The 19,460-nt window shown below is 49.8% G+C and overlaps 1 protein-coding gene across 3 annotated transcripts in view; it reads left to right on the plus strand.

The window, feature by feature from the left end:
* The window catches only part of CABP1 (calcium binding protein 1), a 29,582-nt gene extending 10,775 nt beyond the window's left edge, over positions 1–18,807 (plus strand). For 2 of the 3 annotated variants that reach the window (XM_051972948.1, XM_051972947.1), the window contains exons 2-7: positions 6,482–6,658; positions 11,612–11,642; positions 12,110–12,253; positions 12,823–12,932; positions 14,787–14,934; positions 16,293–18,807. In XM_051972948.1, the coding sequence (XP_051828908.1) occupies positions 6,482–6,658; positions 11,612–11,642; positions 12,110–12,253; positions 12,823–12,932; positions 14,787–14,934; positions 16,293–16,318 (636 nt within the window). In that variant the 3' untranslated portion in view covers positions 16,319–18,807. The remainder of the gene's footprint in view (positions 1–6,481; positions 6,659–11,611; positions 11,643–12,109; positions 12,254–12,822; positions 12,933–14,786; positions 14,935–16,292) is intronic. The other variant, XM_051972949.1, reaches the window with a different exon arrangement.
* Positions 18,808–19,460: the final 653 nt, after the last annotated feature.

Below are 19,460 nucleotides of genomic sequence, written 5' to 3' on the forward strand. Positions count from 1 at the left end.
CCCCGACTTCCTTTGGAAGCGTTTTTGGCCTCGCTGGGGGGAGCTCAGCTCTGGGACCGAAGCCCTAGAAGAGAGCGTGTCTGTGTTCATGATTCTGTGCATGGAGACTTTTAGGAGGGAGCTGGCTGGGAACACACCTCCTTGTTTGGGTTTCTGGATAACATCCCTGTGCATGTGCTAGCAGGCAGGTGATGGGCTTTGGCAATGGCTGCACTGGGGTGGGGCGATGAGAGGCTCTGTCCATATTTTGCCTAACCCCCACTTGTGTGGGGAAACACTGATGGCTCCATAGGTGTTGCTTTGAATAAGGGAATTGTTTTTTTCTTTGCTGTAAATCCTTCTCTCGGGCACACAGAGAGAGTGGAGGCAGTTCTGGCTTTGGAGAGAATCTAAGTTCAAACCTGTGATGTTTCAAAAGTTCAAGAGCCGTAATTCATCTTTTATTAATGCTAGGATTTGAGGATTCCCCTCTTTTAGTCTCTGCTTCTTAATCTACAAAGGCACCGGGTTGGACTCATCGATCCCTTCCAGTTGTAGATCTCTGTTTAAATGGGTCTGGATCTTCCACCAAACCCAGACAGATGAGGCGGGTGGGCCATCCCAGCGCGGAGGGTCTGCAGAGCCTATTTTCCGTCTTGGGTCCTGGCTCTTTCCCTTCTGGTTTTATTCCCATTCTTCAAAAGAGTGAGATTGGAAATGGCTACCTAGAGCTTGGATGGGGACTGACGATCTTAGCCATGGGCTCAAGCCAGGTCTTGAGCTCTCAAGTAATCAGGCTGGGAGCCAGATCCTTCTGAGACCAGGCCAGGCCCGTACAGTGTGATGGACTCGGAGGAACTCTGGCTCTGAAGTCTGCAGACCTTCTTACTGCCTCTGTCATCAAGTCCGTTCTTTTCCGTGGACCTCAGTTTCCCCATCTATTGGGGATTGGACCAGGTGGTCTCCGAGTAACCTTTCAACTCTAAATCATATGATCCTCGCAAAGCATATGCTCTTTAAAAGCAGGGAGGAAACCAGTTTCCATAAATCGACTGGGTTTCGATGTTTTAGGAAAATTCACTCCCGTAAGAAATCATCTCCTGAGCCCTTTTGCAAAGCAAATAACTATGGGCCAAATTATTCCGTGTGCCCATCTGGAGTTTTTGTTTCTTAGGCCCATTTAAAGGGGAATGCTTCCCCCTCCCCCTATATTTTCCCCCCTCAATCCTAACCTTCATACCACAGTCAGTTTGATGGACATTTTTTTCCCCTGGCTCACATTTGCAAGTATCTCTGTCCCTCTTGTTCCTTATTTAGCTAAGCAGCTCATATCAAAACCCTCTTAATCTTCCCTCTTCCTCCGGCTCCCTTGGCGGACTGATTGTTTTCCTTAAGCTCCCCTTCCCTCCCCCCACCTCTCCTCAGCCTGTCATCTTCTTGGGGCTCAGAATCAGAAGCTGTGTCCTAGTCCGTGGGAGAGCCGGCCCAGTGCCCCCAGGCTTGAAGTCAGTCTGATTCAAACTGAAATCCCACAGCCAGGCAAATTCATTCTGGGTCCTGGATGAGGGAAGCAGCACACAGGGTGTTTTCCCGGACTACCAACTTCTCTCTGCCCGTCTCCATCCTGCCGTCTGCCATTTTGAGTTTGGGAGAAGGGGAAAGGGGAGAAAGCTTATCAGATCGTAGATTTAGGATTGGAAAATACTTTAGAGGCCCCTCCAGCCCAAACCCCTCATTTTACAGAGGAGGAAACTGAGGCAGACAGCAGGTAAGTGACTTGTCTAGAGTCACATCTCTGGGAAGTAAGTGAGGCAAGATTTGAATTCTCGCCTTCTTGATTTCTAAGCCTCATGCTCTCTCCACAAGAAAATAGGAAGGAAATTGGGTGGGAAGGAACCTCAGGAAATACAGAAGGGTTTCCATAATGTGACTTGTAGCTACTAAGATAAAGAGAGGAAAGAAAGCACCCAGAAGTGTTTTGGGGGAAAGACCACTACATCTGGAAGGAGTTGATCTCAGCTGAATCTTAGCTCTATTGTCAGCCAACCAATGAGCATTTATTAAGCACCTACTCTATGCTAGGCAATATGCTAAGTGCTGGGGATACAGATAAAGGCAAAACAAACAAACAAATAAATAAAAGATTCTGTCTTCAAGGGGAGACAACCTGTAAACAACTATGGACAAACAAGATTTAGACAAGATAAATTGGAGATCATCCCAGAGAGACAGTGATGCTATTTACTATCTCTGTCTCTCTGGACAGGTTGCTGCTCTTAAGCCTCAGTTTCCCCCTCTGTATAAAAGGAAGGCTTTGGACTCCACAGTCCATCATTCTCTCTTGCCTTCCCTCCTATTTCAAGTACTGGTCGTTTGCCCCTCCTTCCCTCTGCCCCAGAAGAGGAGCACAAAGGAGCTGAGTGGGGGCAGGGCTGAGGACCCAAACAAGTTGAGAATGAGAATGTTAGTGATATTCCATAGCACGGGGCCAGAAGGTCACTTCCTGCAGAGGCAGAGGAATAATACTTTCTCATTGCTAGCCTAGGAGAGAGCCCTTTTTTGCTGCCAGAGATAGGGAGTTGGTGTGTGGGAAACTGTGCTTGGCTCTCTGGGGTGAAAAGGATGGTCTTGGGAGAGGGGCACTGGGCCGGGGATGCTGAGTGGGCTGTTCAGTCTCTGTTAGGTGTTATTTTTGGCTGGGGAATTACAGAAGCTCTGGATCAGAGGAAATGGGATTGGATTCCAGCCCTGCCACTTTGGGCAAATTCTCAGCCCTTCGTCCCCGAGTTTCCTCACCTTCAAAGTAAAGGGGATTGGATTAAATGATATCTAAGGGTTCTTTCCCTTTTAGAGTTAGGGGCGTTAGATCATAATGTTTGTCCTCTTCCGTATTGATCTGGGAATCATCCCCCCCAGCCTCCAAAATGTCTTGAAAGTAGACATATATTGGTCAAAAGTGAGCAGAGTGCTGCCTTCTGGGATCTGACTGCTTTAGCTTAGAGTCAAGTGCTTCTTTGTCCAGTGGAGCAAGCCCTCAGATATCTCCCTCCCCTTGGAATGGGCTGCTTTTGATCCAGGCTCACAGAAGTTTAAACCGACAGATAATTCAATATAGGAGAAATAACATTTTGAGCCTTGTATGATTGAAGCCAGGTAAATTTGCCACTGGCCAGTTATTTCCCACCAGGTAAATTTGCCACCGGCCACTTATTTCCCACCAGGTAAATTTGCCACCGACAAGTTATTTCCCACCAGGTAAATTTGCCACTGGCCACTTATTTCCCACCAGATAAATTTGCCACTGGCCACTTATTTCCCACCAGATAAACTTGCCACTGGCCACTTATTTCCCACCTTATTTCTACAGTTTACTCACCTATAAAAAGAGGGGTGCGTTTCAACCATTACTATGTCTCTTCCATCCCTAAATTGCTAATCTTCAAGAAGCCCCGGGATGATCTCTACAATCAGCTTTGGTTGCCTGATCTTATACTTGGGCTGATATTTGTCCAGCAGCCCCTGAAATTGCAGTTGGAGTCAAGGTTAAGTGTATACAAATTTACTAGGTCTCTAGTTTGTGTCAAGAAGCACCTGCCTTCAGAGAGTACCCCTAGCCCCTTTCTGCCTCTCCCTGCCATCCTGAACTCACAGGAGTGTAGATGTGAGCTTCTTCCTCTTTGGGGACTTCCTTTGGAAAATCTGCTTCCTTTTGTTGAGGTTGGGAAGAGGAAACCCCAAAAGTTCCCTGGACCGGTATCCCCGAGGTGTCTCAAAAGAATTTGCAGGCTTGAACCCAACTCCTAGTCAAGGATCAAAGTTTTATTGCAGGAGTTTGATCTGTGGGAGTTTCCTGAGACCAGAAGCTGTCTGATTAAGCAGTGGTCAGACAGATTGGGTGGGTGGGTGGGGTTTCCTGAGGCAGATTCTAAAGCTAGAAGATTAAGGACTACTGACTTTATTAGAACAGAAGCCCCCCAGGGTCAGGGGGCACAGAATCATATTACATCACTTTGACTTGGATATATTTGCCCGATGTAATGGAATCCTTTGAGTATCTGATTATTAGGACTGACCATACTTATCCCTCCTTACTCCAGTCACCTAAACTGGTAGGAAACCCAGCCTTTTCTCTCTGAGACTGTTGGGGCCAGGGATTATGAGAGAGAGCTCTAAGGATGGAAGTGACAGCCTGAGATCATTTGATCCAACACCTTTATTTTTTACACAGGAGGAAACTGAGGCCAGAGAAATTCTGTGGCTTGCCCAAAGTTCCACAAGGAATAATTGCCATAAGTAAGGTTTGAATTTGAATCGCTTCAAAGGGAGTGTTCTTTCCGTTCTACCAAGATGCCTCTTGTGTCTCTCTTCTCCCTTTCCCCACATATACATACACATATGTATGGATGGATATACATATCTATCTATCTATACATACATAAAAAGAGACAGAGGGAGAGAGAAAGAGAGTGAAAGAGAAAAGGAAGAAACAGAGAAAGGGAGAAGAGGGAGTGAGAGTTAGGAGGAGAGAGAAAAAGAAAGAGAACTTGTGTCTAGAAATCTTACCTATTTTTTCTTAGAGCATTTTTGGGGGCAGATTGATGAAATCTGTGGATTCCTTCTTCAAATAATGTTTTTAATTTATCAAACAAAGTAATAAGATTACAAAGGAAACCAGTTCTCCTGGCAGGTAGTTATCAAAAATGGTTTAAAGCATAATTTCACAGACCCCTTTAAAATATTTTCAAGAACCTCTAAGACAGATAATAAATAAAGAATTTATTAAGCAGTCGCTGTCTAGCAGACTTTGTGCAAAGGGCTGGGGGTACAAAAGAAAGACTTTCTGCCACTTTAGAGAATCTCACTCATTTGTAGGAAGCAGTTGGAGAAGTGAGCTCACTGGAGTTTGGGGTGGAGAGTAACTGGGGGGGGTCATGACCAGTTAGGGTGCAGCATCCTTCCTGGTGGATGCTACCGGAGAGCTAGAAGTCCCTGAGGGGCATTAGCTGCAGGGAGGTCAGGGGCTCTGTCTGAAAGGGTGCCTGTGGGGCGCTAGGATGAGGGCACCTCCTCAGTACCTGAAAGGATCTGATTAATGCCAGCAGCAGAAGCCGAGCAAGAAGGGGGTGAAGGTCAGTCCCGAGCCTCTCGAGTGATTCTGTTGAGAGCACTGCCTTCTGGGAGGATGCTCGGCATTCTGGGGACGGCTGGAACGTGGTGTTTAGATGTTACTGCATAAGGGGGAAGGCCCAGTGGGCAGTTCTGACTTTTTATAGCTGCATGGGAACGATAGGAGAGAAGGAGTCATCCCAGGCCCCGGAGCACTGCTATATACGGCAAAGACGGGCTTTGTTGCCAGCTGGGAGCTCCAGCCGCACAGACCCTTGAGGTCCGGCCTGCTGGCTTGGGCTGGAGTGGTCCGAGTGAGGAGGAAACCACCAGAGTCGGAGGGGCAGGAGAAGTCCAGAAAGCGAGTCAGGCAGGGTCCAAGTGCATTTGTGGCAGCTTCTCAGGCAGCTGTTGTGTGAAGGTCACGGACAGGGCTGGTCCAGAGGGCTTGGGCCACCCAGGGAGGGTTCTGACGGGAGCACTGGGGCCGGTCAGTGAGCAAGGAGGTGGGGGACAAAGGGAGGCTACTCTCCAGCCTCAGGCACCGGGCTGTGGAGGTGATGAGTCTCCCACCCAGGACAGATTCTCCTGGGCCTCTCAGTGAAAAGAGACAGAAGCCAAGGAGACCTGGATTCAACTCCCGCCATACCGGCCGTGGAGTCTGGGCAAATCTCCAAACCTCTCACTGGTCCCAAGCAGCTGCAGCCTGCAGAGAGAGGGCTTCCCTTACCTGGGAGTTCCTTGTCCCAATGAGATCGCATGTCTGCTGCTTATCCGATTCCCTCAGAGAAAGGTTGCCAGTCTATCCATGGACCCGTGAATACATGGATATATATATATATACATACACGGTCTTGGAGATCTGGGCCTTTTATATACACATTCTGTGGACCCAGACAATCCAGCTAATCCAATGCTCTCTAGGCAGCTCTCCGAGAAAAGTAACAGAGAAGGTGCAACCTACATTGATAGAGGGAGTTTCCTTCCCTGGGAGTTCCTTATATCAATGAAATCATAGATCATTCACTCCCTTCACCCCTCAGTGCCTGCAACAGGATCGCTCCTCTCTGTCTGTACATGCACATGGATGTGTGTGTGTGTGTCTGGGTACACGTGTGTGTCTGGGTGTGTGTGTGGACTTTCTCTAGCTGCACCGGGCTGTACCTGGGGCAGATGTGGAGGGCTCCTTCCCTGCCCAGGGCTAGGCGGAGGTCCCCGAGTGCTGCGTCCCGGGCAGTGGGGCTGGGCTGCTTCCCCCCGGCCGGAGCGGGCCCGCCCCAGCTCCGAGTTGTGGGGTCGCCGGCCCTTCTCCCTACCAGAGCGACCTGGGGAAGGACTCCCACGAGCCGGGGAGGTAATTTCCTCTCTTGTGTTGTTTGCTTGGTGCTGAATGAAGATCCACCAGGAGGAGAAGACGTGCTATACAGCCGTTCAGACGAATGAGGAAGGGCTGGTGGCCGCCGAGTGCCCGGGGCCCCTCATGATGCTGGCTCAGAACTGTGCGGTCATGCACAATCTCCTGGGCCCCGCTTGTATCTTCCTGCGCAAGGGTTTCGCCGAAAACAGGCAGCCTGTACGTAAGTTCTCCTGGCGGTGGGGCGAGGTCAGGCCTGGCCAACTCCCAGGGCTCCGAGGAAAAAGGGGGGAGCCCCAAACTGCACCGACACACCCCAACTCCCCCCCACAGCCGGGCCTCCCCGCCGTCCGGCAGAGTTACCTCCCTACCTCACCCCCTCTCATCCCCGTGGCACCTCTGAACTACTCCCTGCTACACATACCCAGCCTGCTGGGCCGTGAAGACCATGCTCAGTACACAGCTCCCAAAGACATTTGACTGGAGATCTCCATTTGTATTTGAGTAGAGAAGAAGTGACTCTCCGACATTTACTAGTTGGATGAATTTTGGCAAGACCATCCAACTATTCATCCACCCACCCACCCACCCATCCATCCATCCTTCCATATATTCATCCATTTATCTTCCCAGCCATCTACCCATCTATCCATTCATCCTTCCATCCATCCATCCATCCATCCATCCATTTATCCATCCATCCAACCATTTATCCATTCATCCTTCCATCTATCCATCCATCCATTTATCCATCCATCCTTCCATCTTTCCATCCATATCTGCATGCATCCACACATCAACACATATTCAGTAAGCAACCGGTGCTGTAACCGTGGCAAGGCTACATGTTTACAGATATACATCCAGTGACTATTGGGGTGGATGAAAAGTGATCATAATATTGACTAGTTGGGTGACCTTGGGCAAATCCATTCGTCCATTCATCCATCCCATCAATCAACAGATATTCAGTAAGCATCCGGTGCTGTATCTCCCTGGAAAAGCTATGTGCTTACAAATATCCATTGATTGTTTGGGTAGAAGGAAAGAGACTTCCCGACATTGACTATTACAAAATATTTATTTATTTGTTACTTTATTTATTAGTTTATTTTAATTTAATATTTATTTATTTAAATTTATTAGTTTATTATATAATTATATATATATTATAAATTTATTAGTTATTTATTAGATTTTGAGGTTGCTAGGTGACACTGAGAGTTAGGAAGACCTGGCCTCAGATACCAGCTGTGTGACCCTGAACAAGTCATTTAACTGCTATTTGCCTCAGTTTCCTCTGTTGTAAAATATGGATAATAGTATTTACCCCCATGGGGTTGTTGTGAAGATCCCATGAGATAATTGTAATCACTTAGTACAGTGCCTGATACATAATAGGTACTTAATAAATGCTTATTCCCTTCCTCCATTCTGTTAGATACTGGGATAAAAATGAAAATATCTCTCTTGTCAGAGAATTTATGTTCTACTGAGGGGACAACATGTATACGTGTGGGGATATGGACTAGAATGTGATTTGATAGGGATTTCCCCAATGGGGATACTTCCTCAATGCAAATAAACACCCTCTTTGCAATTTATCTTGTCGGGTGCCCAGAACAGTGAGAAGTGAATTAACTTGCCCAGGGTCGCACAGCTACCTTGTATCAGAAACAGGATTTGAACCCAGGTCTTCTTATGCTGTGAACATAATGAACCTGTCCCAGCCGTGAAGGAGGGAAAAATCTCAGCCTCAGTTTCCCTAGTGGTAAAACAGGGCTAACAACACTCTCACTAACTACCTCAAAGCATTACACAAATGAGTTATTGTTAGCAACTCCCTCACAGGGCTGTTATGAGAAAAGTGCTTTTGTAAACCCTTGAGAACGATGGGTTACTATAATTATTTTGAACAATTTCCATTAAACCCCTCCCTCCCCCCCTCCTCTGGCCCCAACATGGCAGCCCATGGATTTCCACCCTGTATTTGTGTATGTGGTTGGTCTCCTTCCAAGAGCAGCCCCTGGACTCTTCTCCCTCTAGAAAACTTCAAAGCACAGTGGGAGATCATAGGGCTGGGATCAATGCCCAGCTGGTTCGGTTTATGCCCCGCGCTTGCCCAGCCCAGATGCTCTGAGGAAACCTGAGAGGGAAGGAACAACGTGGACGCTGTCGCCGGCAGCATCCTGTTCCTCCGCAAATGAGTTAATCCCGGTGACGGCTTAGCACAGGGCCCGTGACCCGGGAGGTGCGTAATAGCGCTTGTTCCCTTACTCCGTCCCCTGCCTCTCTAGCACAGACTGCGGGGGGCTGTTTAGGGAAGAATTTGGACTTGAAGTACATAATCACTTAATGTGACACACGCAAGCTCTCTCTGCCCCTCTTACGGGAGAGGAAGAAGAGAGGGCAACGACCGGCAAGCATTTATCGAGCACCTACTATGGGTTGGGCACTGGGCTAAGCCCTAGGGATTCAGAGAAAGGCAAAAGACAGTCCCCGATCCAAAAAATTCACAGCCTATTGATGGAAGAGAAGGAAGGAGCATTTATTATGTGCCAATTGAGTGCCAGGCACTGTGCTAAGTGCTTGAGAATACAGTATCTTTGGGGATCTTTATTTGATCCAATGGGATGGGGGCTGCAAACTACTATGTACAAACAAGCTCTTTATGGGTTAAATTGGAACTAATTAACAGGCACTGGAATAAGGGGCATGGAAAAAGGAAAAATACGATCCCGTTCGCAGGGATACTACAGGGGGAGACTACAACGGAAAAGATTTGGACTGGACATTGGTCTAGAGAGCTTCCAGGAGAGGAACTTCTCTTTACCAGTGTGGGTCAGTGCCTCCTCTGCAGCTAAGAGTCTTGGAAAGTTGCTATTCAGAAACACCACTTTTCCCCCCAGAGGTGTCCACTGCCAGACTCAGTTACTCAAAGGTCCATATAAATGACCTCTCTCATCTATATGTGAACCCAAGATGTCCATTCTAGTCATCACTCAAAGGTCCATATTAATCATGTCTCATCTATATGTGAACCCAAGATGTCCCTTATATTCCTCACTTAAAGAGCCATATAAGTGGATCCTTTTCATCTATAGGTGAACCCAAGATGTCCATTGATGATGAATACATCACTCAAAGGTCCATATAAATTATGTTTCAACTATATGTGAACCCAAGATGTCCCTTATCTTTATCACTTAAAGATGCATATAAATGGATCCTTCTCATCTATATGTAAACCCAAGATGTCCCTTATATTCCTCACTTAAAGATCCATATAAATGGATCCTTCTCATCTATATGTGAATCCAAGATGTCCCTTGTATTCATCACTCAAAGGTCCACATAAATCATGTCTCAACTCTATGTAAACCCAAGATGTCCCTTATGTTCATTAAGCACGAATACACGTATGACATTGGCCCTCATGGCTTCATACACTTGTCTGTGTTTGGGGTCTATGACACCCACAGGGGCAGAAATCCCATCCCACCTATGGCTTAGTGTTTCCTCCAGATCTGAATCCCTGTGCTGGACATCTGTGCTCCCCGATGCTGGGGCCCATCTGGGGTGAGTGGTCAGCCTTGCCCACACCTGGCTGAGTTGTGGCTATCCACCCGATCCGTGTTCCAGTTGCGCCCCCTCTCCTAATTGCATAGCCCCGTGGATTGTCAAGGACTCATAGAATGTCCATCCCGATAAGATGCCCACTACATGTGCATGAAACCTGGCAGGGAGACATTCTCCCCTTAACTTCATCCCCGGTGTATTGATATCTGCACTTTCTGGAAACTTGGGCTCTCTCCCAAAGGTACGAATTTTTAATGCCCCTCCCTCCTCTCCAAAGACCCCAGTATCGATGCCTTCTCCCTGCTATGGCCCCTTCCCATTGATGTGGTACAATTGCCCCGGCGGTGGGGGAGAGGAGCTTACTGAGAACTAGAGTCTCTGCCCTGCAGAGATGCCTTGTGCAGTGAGGGTTCCTGGGCCGAGTCTGTTGTGCTGTCCCATATTTTCACCGCTCCCTGGGTGGAGGCGGGTGCTGAGGAGTTTGGAAGAACATCTTTCAAGGCACTGGGGACTGGAGACAGATGTCCACTCGCCCTTGATGTCATCTGGCACTCTGACACCCCAAATTGCGTAGGAGCATGAGGCGGGGGTTGAGGGAGGCTGGAAGGAAGATGGGGTCTCTGGGCAAGAGATCGAGAGAAGGGGCCGGGCTTCCCAAGTTTCCCGGGCATAGATGGCACTGCCCCCAGGAAGCAGTGCATTTTCTGAGTCCCCGAGCTCATCCATGCCTCTGTCACCTTCCTCTAGCCCCTGGCCTCCCACCACCATCCCATTACCCTTTCAACTTCCCCTTCCCCTTCTTTCTTTCCTCTTATCCCGTCCATTCCTTCTTTCTCTTCTCTCCTAATCACGGGTCCTTTCCTCTTCATTGGAGGCAACCTGCTAGAGGGGAAAGAGATCTAGGATTAGACTCAGAACACGTGACCTTAGGGAAACTGCTCAGCTTGTCTGGTCCTAACTGAGGAAGTTGGACAAGACGCCCTCCCAGGTCCTCTCCGAGCCCGAGACTACGCCCTTTGAGGCGTTCCATGGGCTGCAGTTTCTGCTCAGGATGAGGAGCTCAGAGTCAGTGGCTTCTGAGGTTCCTTCTTGTTCCAGATCTCTTGTCCTGTGTCCCCTCTCCCCTTCCTCCTGGGGAGGGGCTGCTCTCTTCTCTCTGAGTTGTGACTCTTCTCCCCATCCTGTTTTCCTTGCAGGTGCTCTGCCTCTGGATGCTCTCTGGTCCCTGCAAACCTGCGGAGCTCCAACTCCCAGTGTCTGGGATAGGAGGGTCACGGCAGTACCCGCGCCTGTCTGTCCCGGCAGGAGGGGCTGGGCCAGAGCTGGGAGTGGTGGTGGAGGTCTTGTGCATCACCCTTCCAGAGGAGGGCTGGGAAATGCGCCCTCGGCTCTTGGGTGACTCAGAGAAGGAGATCTCTGGGAGGGGGGGGGTTGGGGGTCTCCGACATTTCCCTTCTCCAACTTCTCTCTCTTCTGCTCTCTGCCACCGGCTGGGGCTCTGTGGCCCCAGGAAACCGAGGAACTCTAGGATCCTTGTTGTTGGCTCTTCTAGGCCACTGGCAACTGCTAACAGGGAGTGTTCTCTTGTTGCAGGACAGAGAGCTTCGACCAGAGGAGATTGAAGGTAAAACTTGGCCCCTTGGGTGAAAACTGCTGCCAAGTCCTCCAGGATTGCCTGGGTGGGGACACTGGTGGGGAGAGGCAGAGATGTTCCCAGCCTCCTGAGCACAGTGCCTTGCACATAGTAGGCGCTTAATCAATATTTGTCAAGTGAATGAATGAATGTGGATGGATGGATGGATGAGCAGAAGCCATTGAAATTTAGCACTTGCTATGGAACAAGTATCTAGGGACTGACTGGACAGCTCCAGACTCTGTCAGCAGCAGAGGGGCCGGAGGGGAGGGACTCCAGGGTGGGAGAATTGTCCGAGATGGCAACGAGTGCTTTTCTTGATCCAGGGCAAATCCTCATTAACAGGGTGAGAAGGAGGGGGTCTGAGCTCTTGGGCTGTTTTTTGGTTCTCAGATGTTGTTACCGGTCACTGAGGGTCAGGGTAACTAACGGTGTCCCTCTTGGCTTCCCGCTTCTAGAACTACGAGAAGCCTTCAAAGAATTCGACAAAGACAAGGACGGCTACATCAACTGCAGGGACCTGGGCAACTGTATGAGAACAATGGGCTACATGCCTACCGAGATGGAACTGATTGAACTCTCTCAGCAAATCAATATGAACTGTGAGCCTCCTCTCACACGCTCCTTTTCTTCCAGCCTCCCTTTTCTTCTTCCTCCAGTTTTTCTCTCTTTTCACCCTCCTTCTTTGCCTTTTTTTCATTAATTGACGCAGATATACTCTATTAAACTAATCACCCACTCACCCATCCACTCATCCATCCATCCACGAATGCATTAATCCACCCATCCACCCAACCACCCAACCATCTACTTCTCATTAATTCAACCATCCATGCATCTGTCTGTCCACCCATCCGCCCAACCATCCAACCATCTACCCCTCCATCAATTCAATCATCCATGCATCCATCTATCCATTTACCCACCCATCTATCCATCATCTCCCCATCCATCCATCTAATTATCCATTCGTGTGTATGTCCATACAACCGTCCATCCATCTAGCTCTGTCAAATTGACTGACTCTTCTCTTTTCTGAACCAGAGACAACCTCTCACTTGTTCTTCAACTCTTGGGCACAGTATGTGCTCTGGGGAGTTTGGGAGTTTTGGGTTGGCTATTCCCAGGGGGGATGGAAGTTTTTCACTTCAACTTTTACCTCTCTTCCCAGTGGGAGGCCATGTGGATTTTGATGACTTTGTAGAGCTGATGGGGCCAAAACTCCTGGCGGAAACAGCAGATATGATTGGAGTAAAGGAACTTCGAGATGCTTTCCGGGAGGTGAGTGATTCCCAATCCAGTGCTTATTAAGCACTTATTACATTCCAAGTACTGTGCTGGATATTGGAGGTACAAAGACAATAGAACTGCTCTTGCCTTCAAGGAGTTTAAACTCTACTGAGAGACACAATTAAAAAAAATTTAATAGTATTTTATTCTCCTCCCCCCAGTTACATGTAAAGCAAATTTTTACCATTTTTTTGGTGGTCCATGTAATAGTTTATTTTTTATCTATAAAGCCTTTTATTTTCAAAACACATGCATAGAGAGTTTTCAACATTCACCCCTGCAAAAACCTTGTGTTCTAATTTTTTCTTCCTTCCCCTCTCCCTCCTCCCCTAGACAGTGAGTAATCCAATATACATTAAGCATGAGCAGTTCTTCTGTACATATTTCCATAAATAACATGCTGTACAAGAGGAATCAGATCAAAAAGTTTCCCTTCAAGGAGTTTATATATAGTTTTATATGTCGTTTAAAAAAACGACAAACAAAATGCAGGGGAACAACCACAAAAAAAAAAAAAAAGCCATGTTGTGACCCACGCTCAGTCCCCACAGTCCCCTCTCTGGGTTCTCTCCCCATGGAGTGAGAGACATGGGTGAGAGACAGACGGAGCCTGAATCCTAAGGAATAAAGGGGTGGCAAAATAGAGAGGGGAGAAGGGAAAGTGCGGGAGAGCGCGGGAAGCCCAAGGAGAGGAGCAGGGAAAGTGCAGGAGAGCGCGGGAAGCCCAAGGAGAGGAGAAGGGAAAGTGCGGGAGAGCGCGGGAAGCCCAAGGAGAGGAGCAGGGAAAGTGCGGGAGAGCGCGGGAAGCCCAAGGAGGGGACAAGGAAAAGTGCGGGAGAGCGCGGGAAGCCCAAGGAGAGGACAAGGGAAAGTGCGGGAGAGCGCGGGAAGCCCGAGGAGGGGAGAAGGGAAAGTGCGGGAGAGCGCGGGAAGCCCAAGGAGGGGAGAAGGGAAAGTGCGGGAGAGAGCGGGAAGCCCAAGGAGGGGACAAGGGAAAGTGCGGGAGAGCGCGGGAAGCCCAAGGAGGGAAGAAGGGAAAGTGCGAGAGAGCGGGGGAAACCTATGAGCCTAAGGAGGGGAGAAGGGAAAGTGCGGGAGAGCGCGGGAAGTCTATGAGCCCAAGGAGGGGAGAAGGGAAAGTGCGGGAGAGCACAGGAAGCCCAAGGAGGGGAGAAGGGAAAGTGCGGGAGAGAGCGGGAAGCCCAAGGAGGGGAGAAGGGAAAGTGCGGGAGAGCGCGGGAAGTCTATGAGCCCAAGGAGGGGAGAAGGGAAAGTGCGGGAGAGCGCGGGAAGTCTATGAGCCCAAGGAGGGGAGAAGGGAAAGTGCGGGAGAGCGCGGGAAGCCCAAGGAGAGGAGAAGGGAAAGTGCGGGAGAGCGCGGGAAGCCCAAGGAGAGGAGAAGGGAAAGTGCGGGAGAGCGCGGGAAGCCCAAGGAGGGGACAAGGGAAAGTGCGGGAGAGCGCGGGAAGCCCAAGAAGGGGAGCAGGGAAAGTGCGGGAGAGCGCGGGAAGCCCAAGGAGAGGAGCAGGGAAAGTGCGGGAGAGAGCGGGAAGCCCAAGGAGAGGAGAAGGGAAAGTGCGGGAGAGAGCGGGAAGCCCAAGGAGAGGAGCAGGGAAAGTGCGGGAGAGCGCGGGAAGCCCAAGGAGGGGACAAGGGAAAGTGCGGGAGAGCGCGGGAAGCCCAAGAAGGGGAGCAGGGAAAGTGCGGGAGAGAGCGGGAAGTCTATGAGCCCAAGGAGGGGAGAAGGGAAAGTGCGAGAGAGCGCGGGAAACCTATGAGCCTAAGGAGGGGGAGCCCGCCCCCCTGACTTGGGGATTCCTCTCCTTCCCCCTCCCCTGTCCCCAGTTTGACACCAATGGAGACGGGGAGATCAGCACCAACGAGCTCCGAGAGGCCATGAGGAAGCTCCTGGGCCACCAAGTGGGTCATCGAGACATCGAGGAAATCATTCGGGACGTGGATCTGAACGGGGATGGGCGCGTAGATTTCGAAGGTGAGCTGCTTCAGGTGGGGAAGGGGGCGGGGCTTCCTGTGGCGCTGGGAGGGAGGGGCCCAGAGTCCCATCCACTCATTGGCTAGCGGAATATTGGCGGAGCCCCCGCGGGGGCGGTAACTCCGGGGCTTTTAGGGTCTGCAGAATTCTTCCTCGAGCCCTCACGTGACTAGGTCCCGAGGCTATCATTAGGTCCATTTTGCAGATGAGACACAAAGAAATAAAGTCCTTGGTCCTCTGTTGTACTGTAGAACACATCGCAAGCGGGATGTGTACATCTAACAGCTGTTTTTCTCCTGGACTTTACCCTGAAGAAGAGTCATTATTAAGCACCCGTAGGACAGACCGTCTGTGAGATGGTTTGTGGTAGAGAATATTGTGGACGTTCTTGGGCGGTTCTTTTTGTGTTCCCGTCCGGGGTTTCCCTGGCAAAGATCCCGGAGTGGTTGGCTATTTCCTTCTCCGGATCATTTTGCAGATGAGGAAACTGAGGCAGAGTGACACAGAACTGTTTAGATTTGAACTCAGGTCGTCCTGAGTTCCAGTACTCTTGTTATCCCTCAAGTTTCCCGGGTAAGCCATTTAACCTTTGTCTACCTCACCTGCAAAATGGGATAATAATTGCACCTCCCTCACAGGTTTGTGTGAGAATTTGTTTGTTTCTCAAGCATTTAGCAGAGTGCCTGTCACACGCACTTAAACTTTTCCCTTATCCCTTCTCATTTCATCTCTTTTAGCCTCATTTATAAAATGGGAATAATAGGTGCAGGAGACAACCCAAGAGTGTTGTGTGGATTAAAATGAGAAAATTTTTACAAAGCGTTTTGCAAATCTTAAGGCGCTTTATAAGTTCTAGTTTTCATCATTGCCAAAATAAATGATCTCATTTTGTTTGAGGAAACTGAGGCTGACAGAAGTTGATCTGCCCAGACATAGCCAATGAGTGTTGGAGGCTAGGTCTGATCTCAGATCTTCCTGATTTCAAGTCCAACACTATCAGCCCTCAAGTATCTAAGCTTATCGGATTAATTTCCTTGAGAGCAAAGGTTCCCAGAATTCACGTTTTGTCTCAGTCTAAACCACTGGAGGCTAGGGAGGGAGAGGAGCACCCCGCCACAGAGATGAGGAGTGGGAGAAGCTGCTCACCCTCCTCTCCTCCTCACCTTCCTCTGCTCCTCACCCTCCTCTCCTCCTCACCCTCCTCTGCTCCTCACCCTCCTCTCCTCCTCACCCTCCTCTCTTCCTCATCCTCCTCACCCTCCTCTCCTCCTCACCCTCCTCACCCTCCTCACCCTCCTCTCCTCCTCATCCTCCTCTCCTCCTCATCCTCCTCCCCTCTGTCTGTTCTCGTTCCCCAGAATTTGTGCGGATGATGTCCCGCTGAGGGTCCAGGGACCCGCAAGGGCTGACAAGATGGCAGAGGGAGAAGGAAGAGAGCACCTCATCCCACCGTTCCTATGGACAGGACGTCCAGACTGAGCCCGTCCAAGCTCACGAGAGGTGCCCCGTCCCGGAGCCCCCCACCCTTCTGCACTGTGAAAGACTCACAATCTCCTGCAACTGGAAGTGGCAGTGCCCGTGGATGAGGTGGCAGTGCCAAGGCAGCGGAAGCCATGCAGGCCCCGGGGACCCCTCACCCCGTTGTTGCTGATGGTGGTTGGGCCAGGGCCATTCTGCCAGCCGATCCCCCACATGGCATGTCTCACCCGGAGCCGAAACCTCCCGCATCCTCTCCCCAACCTCCTCACCCTACGTTAGCTCCTCTCGACCCCATTACCAATAAATATTTCAGAGACAAGACCCTGGAGGCGTTTCCCCTGGTGTGGATGGGGCTGCTACCTCCCCTAGTCTGTCCTGGCAGGATGCCCATTATTCCCCACTGGGATGCCCGGGCACAGGTGTGGATGGTGAGTGGCGAGTCCTGTAATCGTAGTGGGCTGTCATAGTAGAGATGCCCCATTCTCCAAAGAGCCAAAAAATCAGGGGAGCCCAACTCTGAGGAGGGGGCTGCAGGCCTACCCGGAAGCCCTGGTCACGGGGTCTGGGGAGCAGAGCAAAAGAGCCAGCAGCATCTGAGTTTCCATCAGAAGCCCCATCCTGACTGGGACCCCACGAGTGACTTTCAGAACTTTCAGGCTCTGAAGAACAGGACTGTTCCCTTCTCTTCCCCCCCTCCCCCCTCCAGGGCCACTTAGAGGCTGAGGTAATCCTCATGTTTGCCATGTCCCTGTGGGGAGTGGACTCTGAGTACGATCTTTGCTAGAATAATCCAATTCCAAGGTTAAGTCCTTGGCTTCTGGCCATCCTGGGCTGCCATCCAGGGGGCGGTCCCGGCTTCGGCTCTTCCAGCGGCTGAACCCATCCTGCTCTAGGAGAGCTTTGCCCTCAGTCCCTGAATTCCCAGTCCAGGAAAAGTTGTGATCCTCCTTCACAGCAGCTCAAGGTCTCAGAGTTGGAAGGGAGCCAGTTTGTCCAAGCCCAGGCTGAACAGGAATCCTTTCTCTGACCTCCCTGAAAAAAAGGGCCATCCAGCTTCTGCTGGGGGAAACAGAGAGACAGAGACAGAGACAGAGAGAGAAAAAGGGAGGGAGGAAGGGAAAGAGAGAGAGAGAGGGAGGGAGGAAGGGAAAGAGAGAAAGAAAGAAAGACTGACAGAGGGAGGGAGGGAGAGACAGAAAGGGAGGGAAGAAAAGGGGGAGAGAGAGAGAGAAGGAGGGAAGAAAAGAGAGAGAGAGAGAGAAACAGAGGGAGAGAGGAAGGTAGAGAGAGACAGAGACAGAGTGAGAGACAAAGTGACAGAAAGACAAGAGACAGACACACAGAGACAAGAGACAAGACAGACATACACACACACATATACAAAGAGACAAGAGAAAGAAAAAGTAAAACTTTAAAAAACAAAGCCCAACTTTTGCCTACGTGTTAGGAATTGTCTTAACTGGAGACAAAGATTTGTGACTCAACTAAGAACTTTTCATCCAAAATAAACTCCTGAAGGTAAAAGATGAGAGAACCAAGCAGACCCTGATTCATTGCATTGTCCTATACACTTAGATCGAGCTAATTATTGTCAGGGTGTTACTCAGCCCTTGGGTCCACTTAGCCTGGGAAATTTTGTGGTAGTTGAGTCTTTCAGGCCTGATTTGGTGGCCTAGAGCTGGGTGGGAAGAAGGGACGGAGCAACTTCTGTATACCACCCAGTCCACCCCTCAGCGCCTTCTGGCTCTAGTAGAAAGCACCTGTTCAGGTACTCCTCCTAAAAGCCTCCTAAAAGATTTTCCCGCTTCTCAGTCAGACTGTCTCTTGGGCAACTGTGTCAGAATGCTGGGACCTTGCTGACCCTCTAAGCTCAGGGCAACCGAAGACCCTCTTGTCCCAGGGAGAAAGAGTCTGAGCCTTGGTCACCAATGAGACTTTTTGCACTGCCTCAGAAAAAAGCCCAGTTTTTTCTCCCCACTTCTGACCGCTCTCTTTCCACACCTTGTTTTGCACTTGGATTAACTAAATAGAAGGATGGGAGGGATGGGGGCTCAGCGATGGCTCCAGTAGGATACACTACTCAGCCACCTCCAAGCCTTTTCCCGCCACGACTCCACTCCAGCCTTTGTCCCTGTCTCCTCTCCACCAGAAACTAGGACTCCGCCCCTGAAGCCCCCACGGGCTCCGATGGATGAGCCATCACCAGATTCAGGACTCCCCCCATCACCAAATCACCCCTTCTCTGCATGTCCTCCCCTCCTACTTTTCAACTGTCTTCCCCCATTAGAATGCAAGCTGCTTGAGGACAGAGCCACAATTTTTCCTTTCTTTGTATCCCCAGCATTTAGCAATAGCATCTGCCACATAGTAATTAATAAATAATCTCTCTCTGTGTCTCCGTCTCTTCCGGTCTCTTCTGCTTCTGTCTCTATTTCAGCCTCTGCTTCTGTCCCTCCCTATCTCCACCGTCTCTCTCTGTCTCTGTCTGTCTGTCCCCTTTCTCCCCTCCCCCTGCCATAACTGGCAAGATAATCACAGTTTAAACAAGGGCTCAGGGGTTATTAAAAGGGATTGACTCTAATCTGTATCAATCAGAGAAGCTTCAGTCATGAAATCCTGGGTGAGAAATTTCTCGACCACAGCTTACCATACTGAGGACCGTTTATTGATGGTGGCAATAAAATTACTTTTATTATAAAATTAGCAGCAAGTGTTTCAGTCAGTCAATCAACTAAGATTTATTCATTGCCTACCATGTGCCAGACATCGTGCTAAGTTCTGGGGATACGAGAATGGTAACCAAAAAAAAAAAAAATCTCTGTTCTTCAGAAGCCCACAGCCTCATGGGAGAGCCAGAGCATACATTGCAGCTATTGCCAGGAGAGAAGCAATTGACTCCCAGCAGCGTCTTTCCTAAAAGCATTGAAAATACTCATTTTGGATGAAAATTCTGGGATTCTGGGTAGAGAACGACATTCTATAAACCCGAATGCTGGCCTTGGAGGGTCTTGGGTAAAATGTTCATCAGGCAATGAGAACAAATGAGT

The sequence above is a fragment of the Antechinus flavipes genome, chromosome 1 (assembly GCF_016432865.1).
Source record: "Antechinus flavipes isolate AdamAnt ecotype Samford, QLD, Australia chromosome 1, AdamAnt_v2, whole genome shotgun sequence".
Classification (NCBI taxonomy): domain Eukaryota; kingdom Metazoa; phylum Chordata; class Mammalia; order Dasyuromorphia; family Dasyuridae; genus Antechinus; species Antechinus flavipes.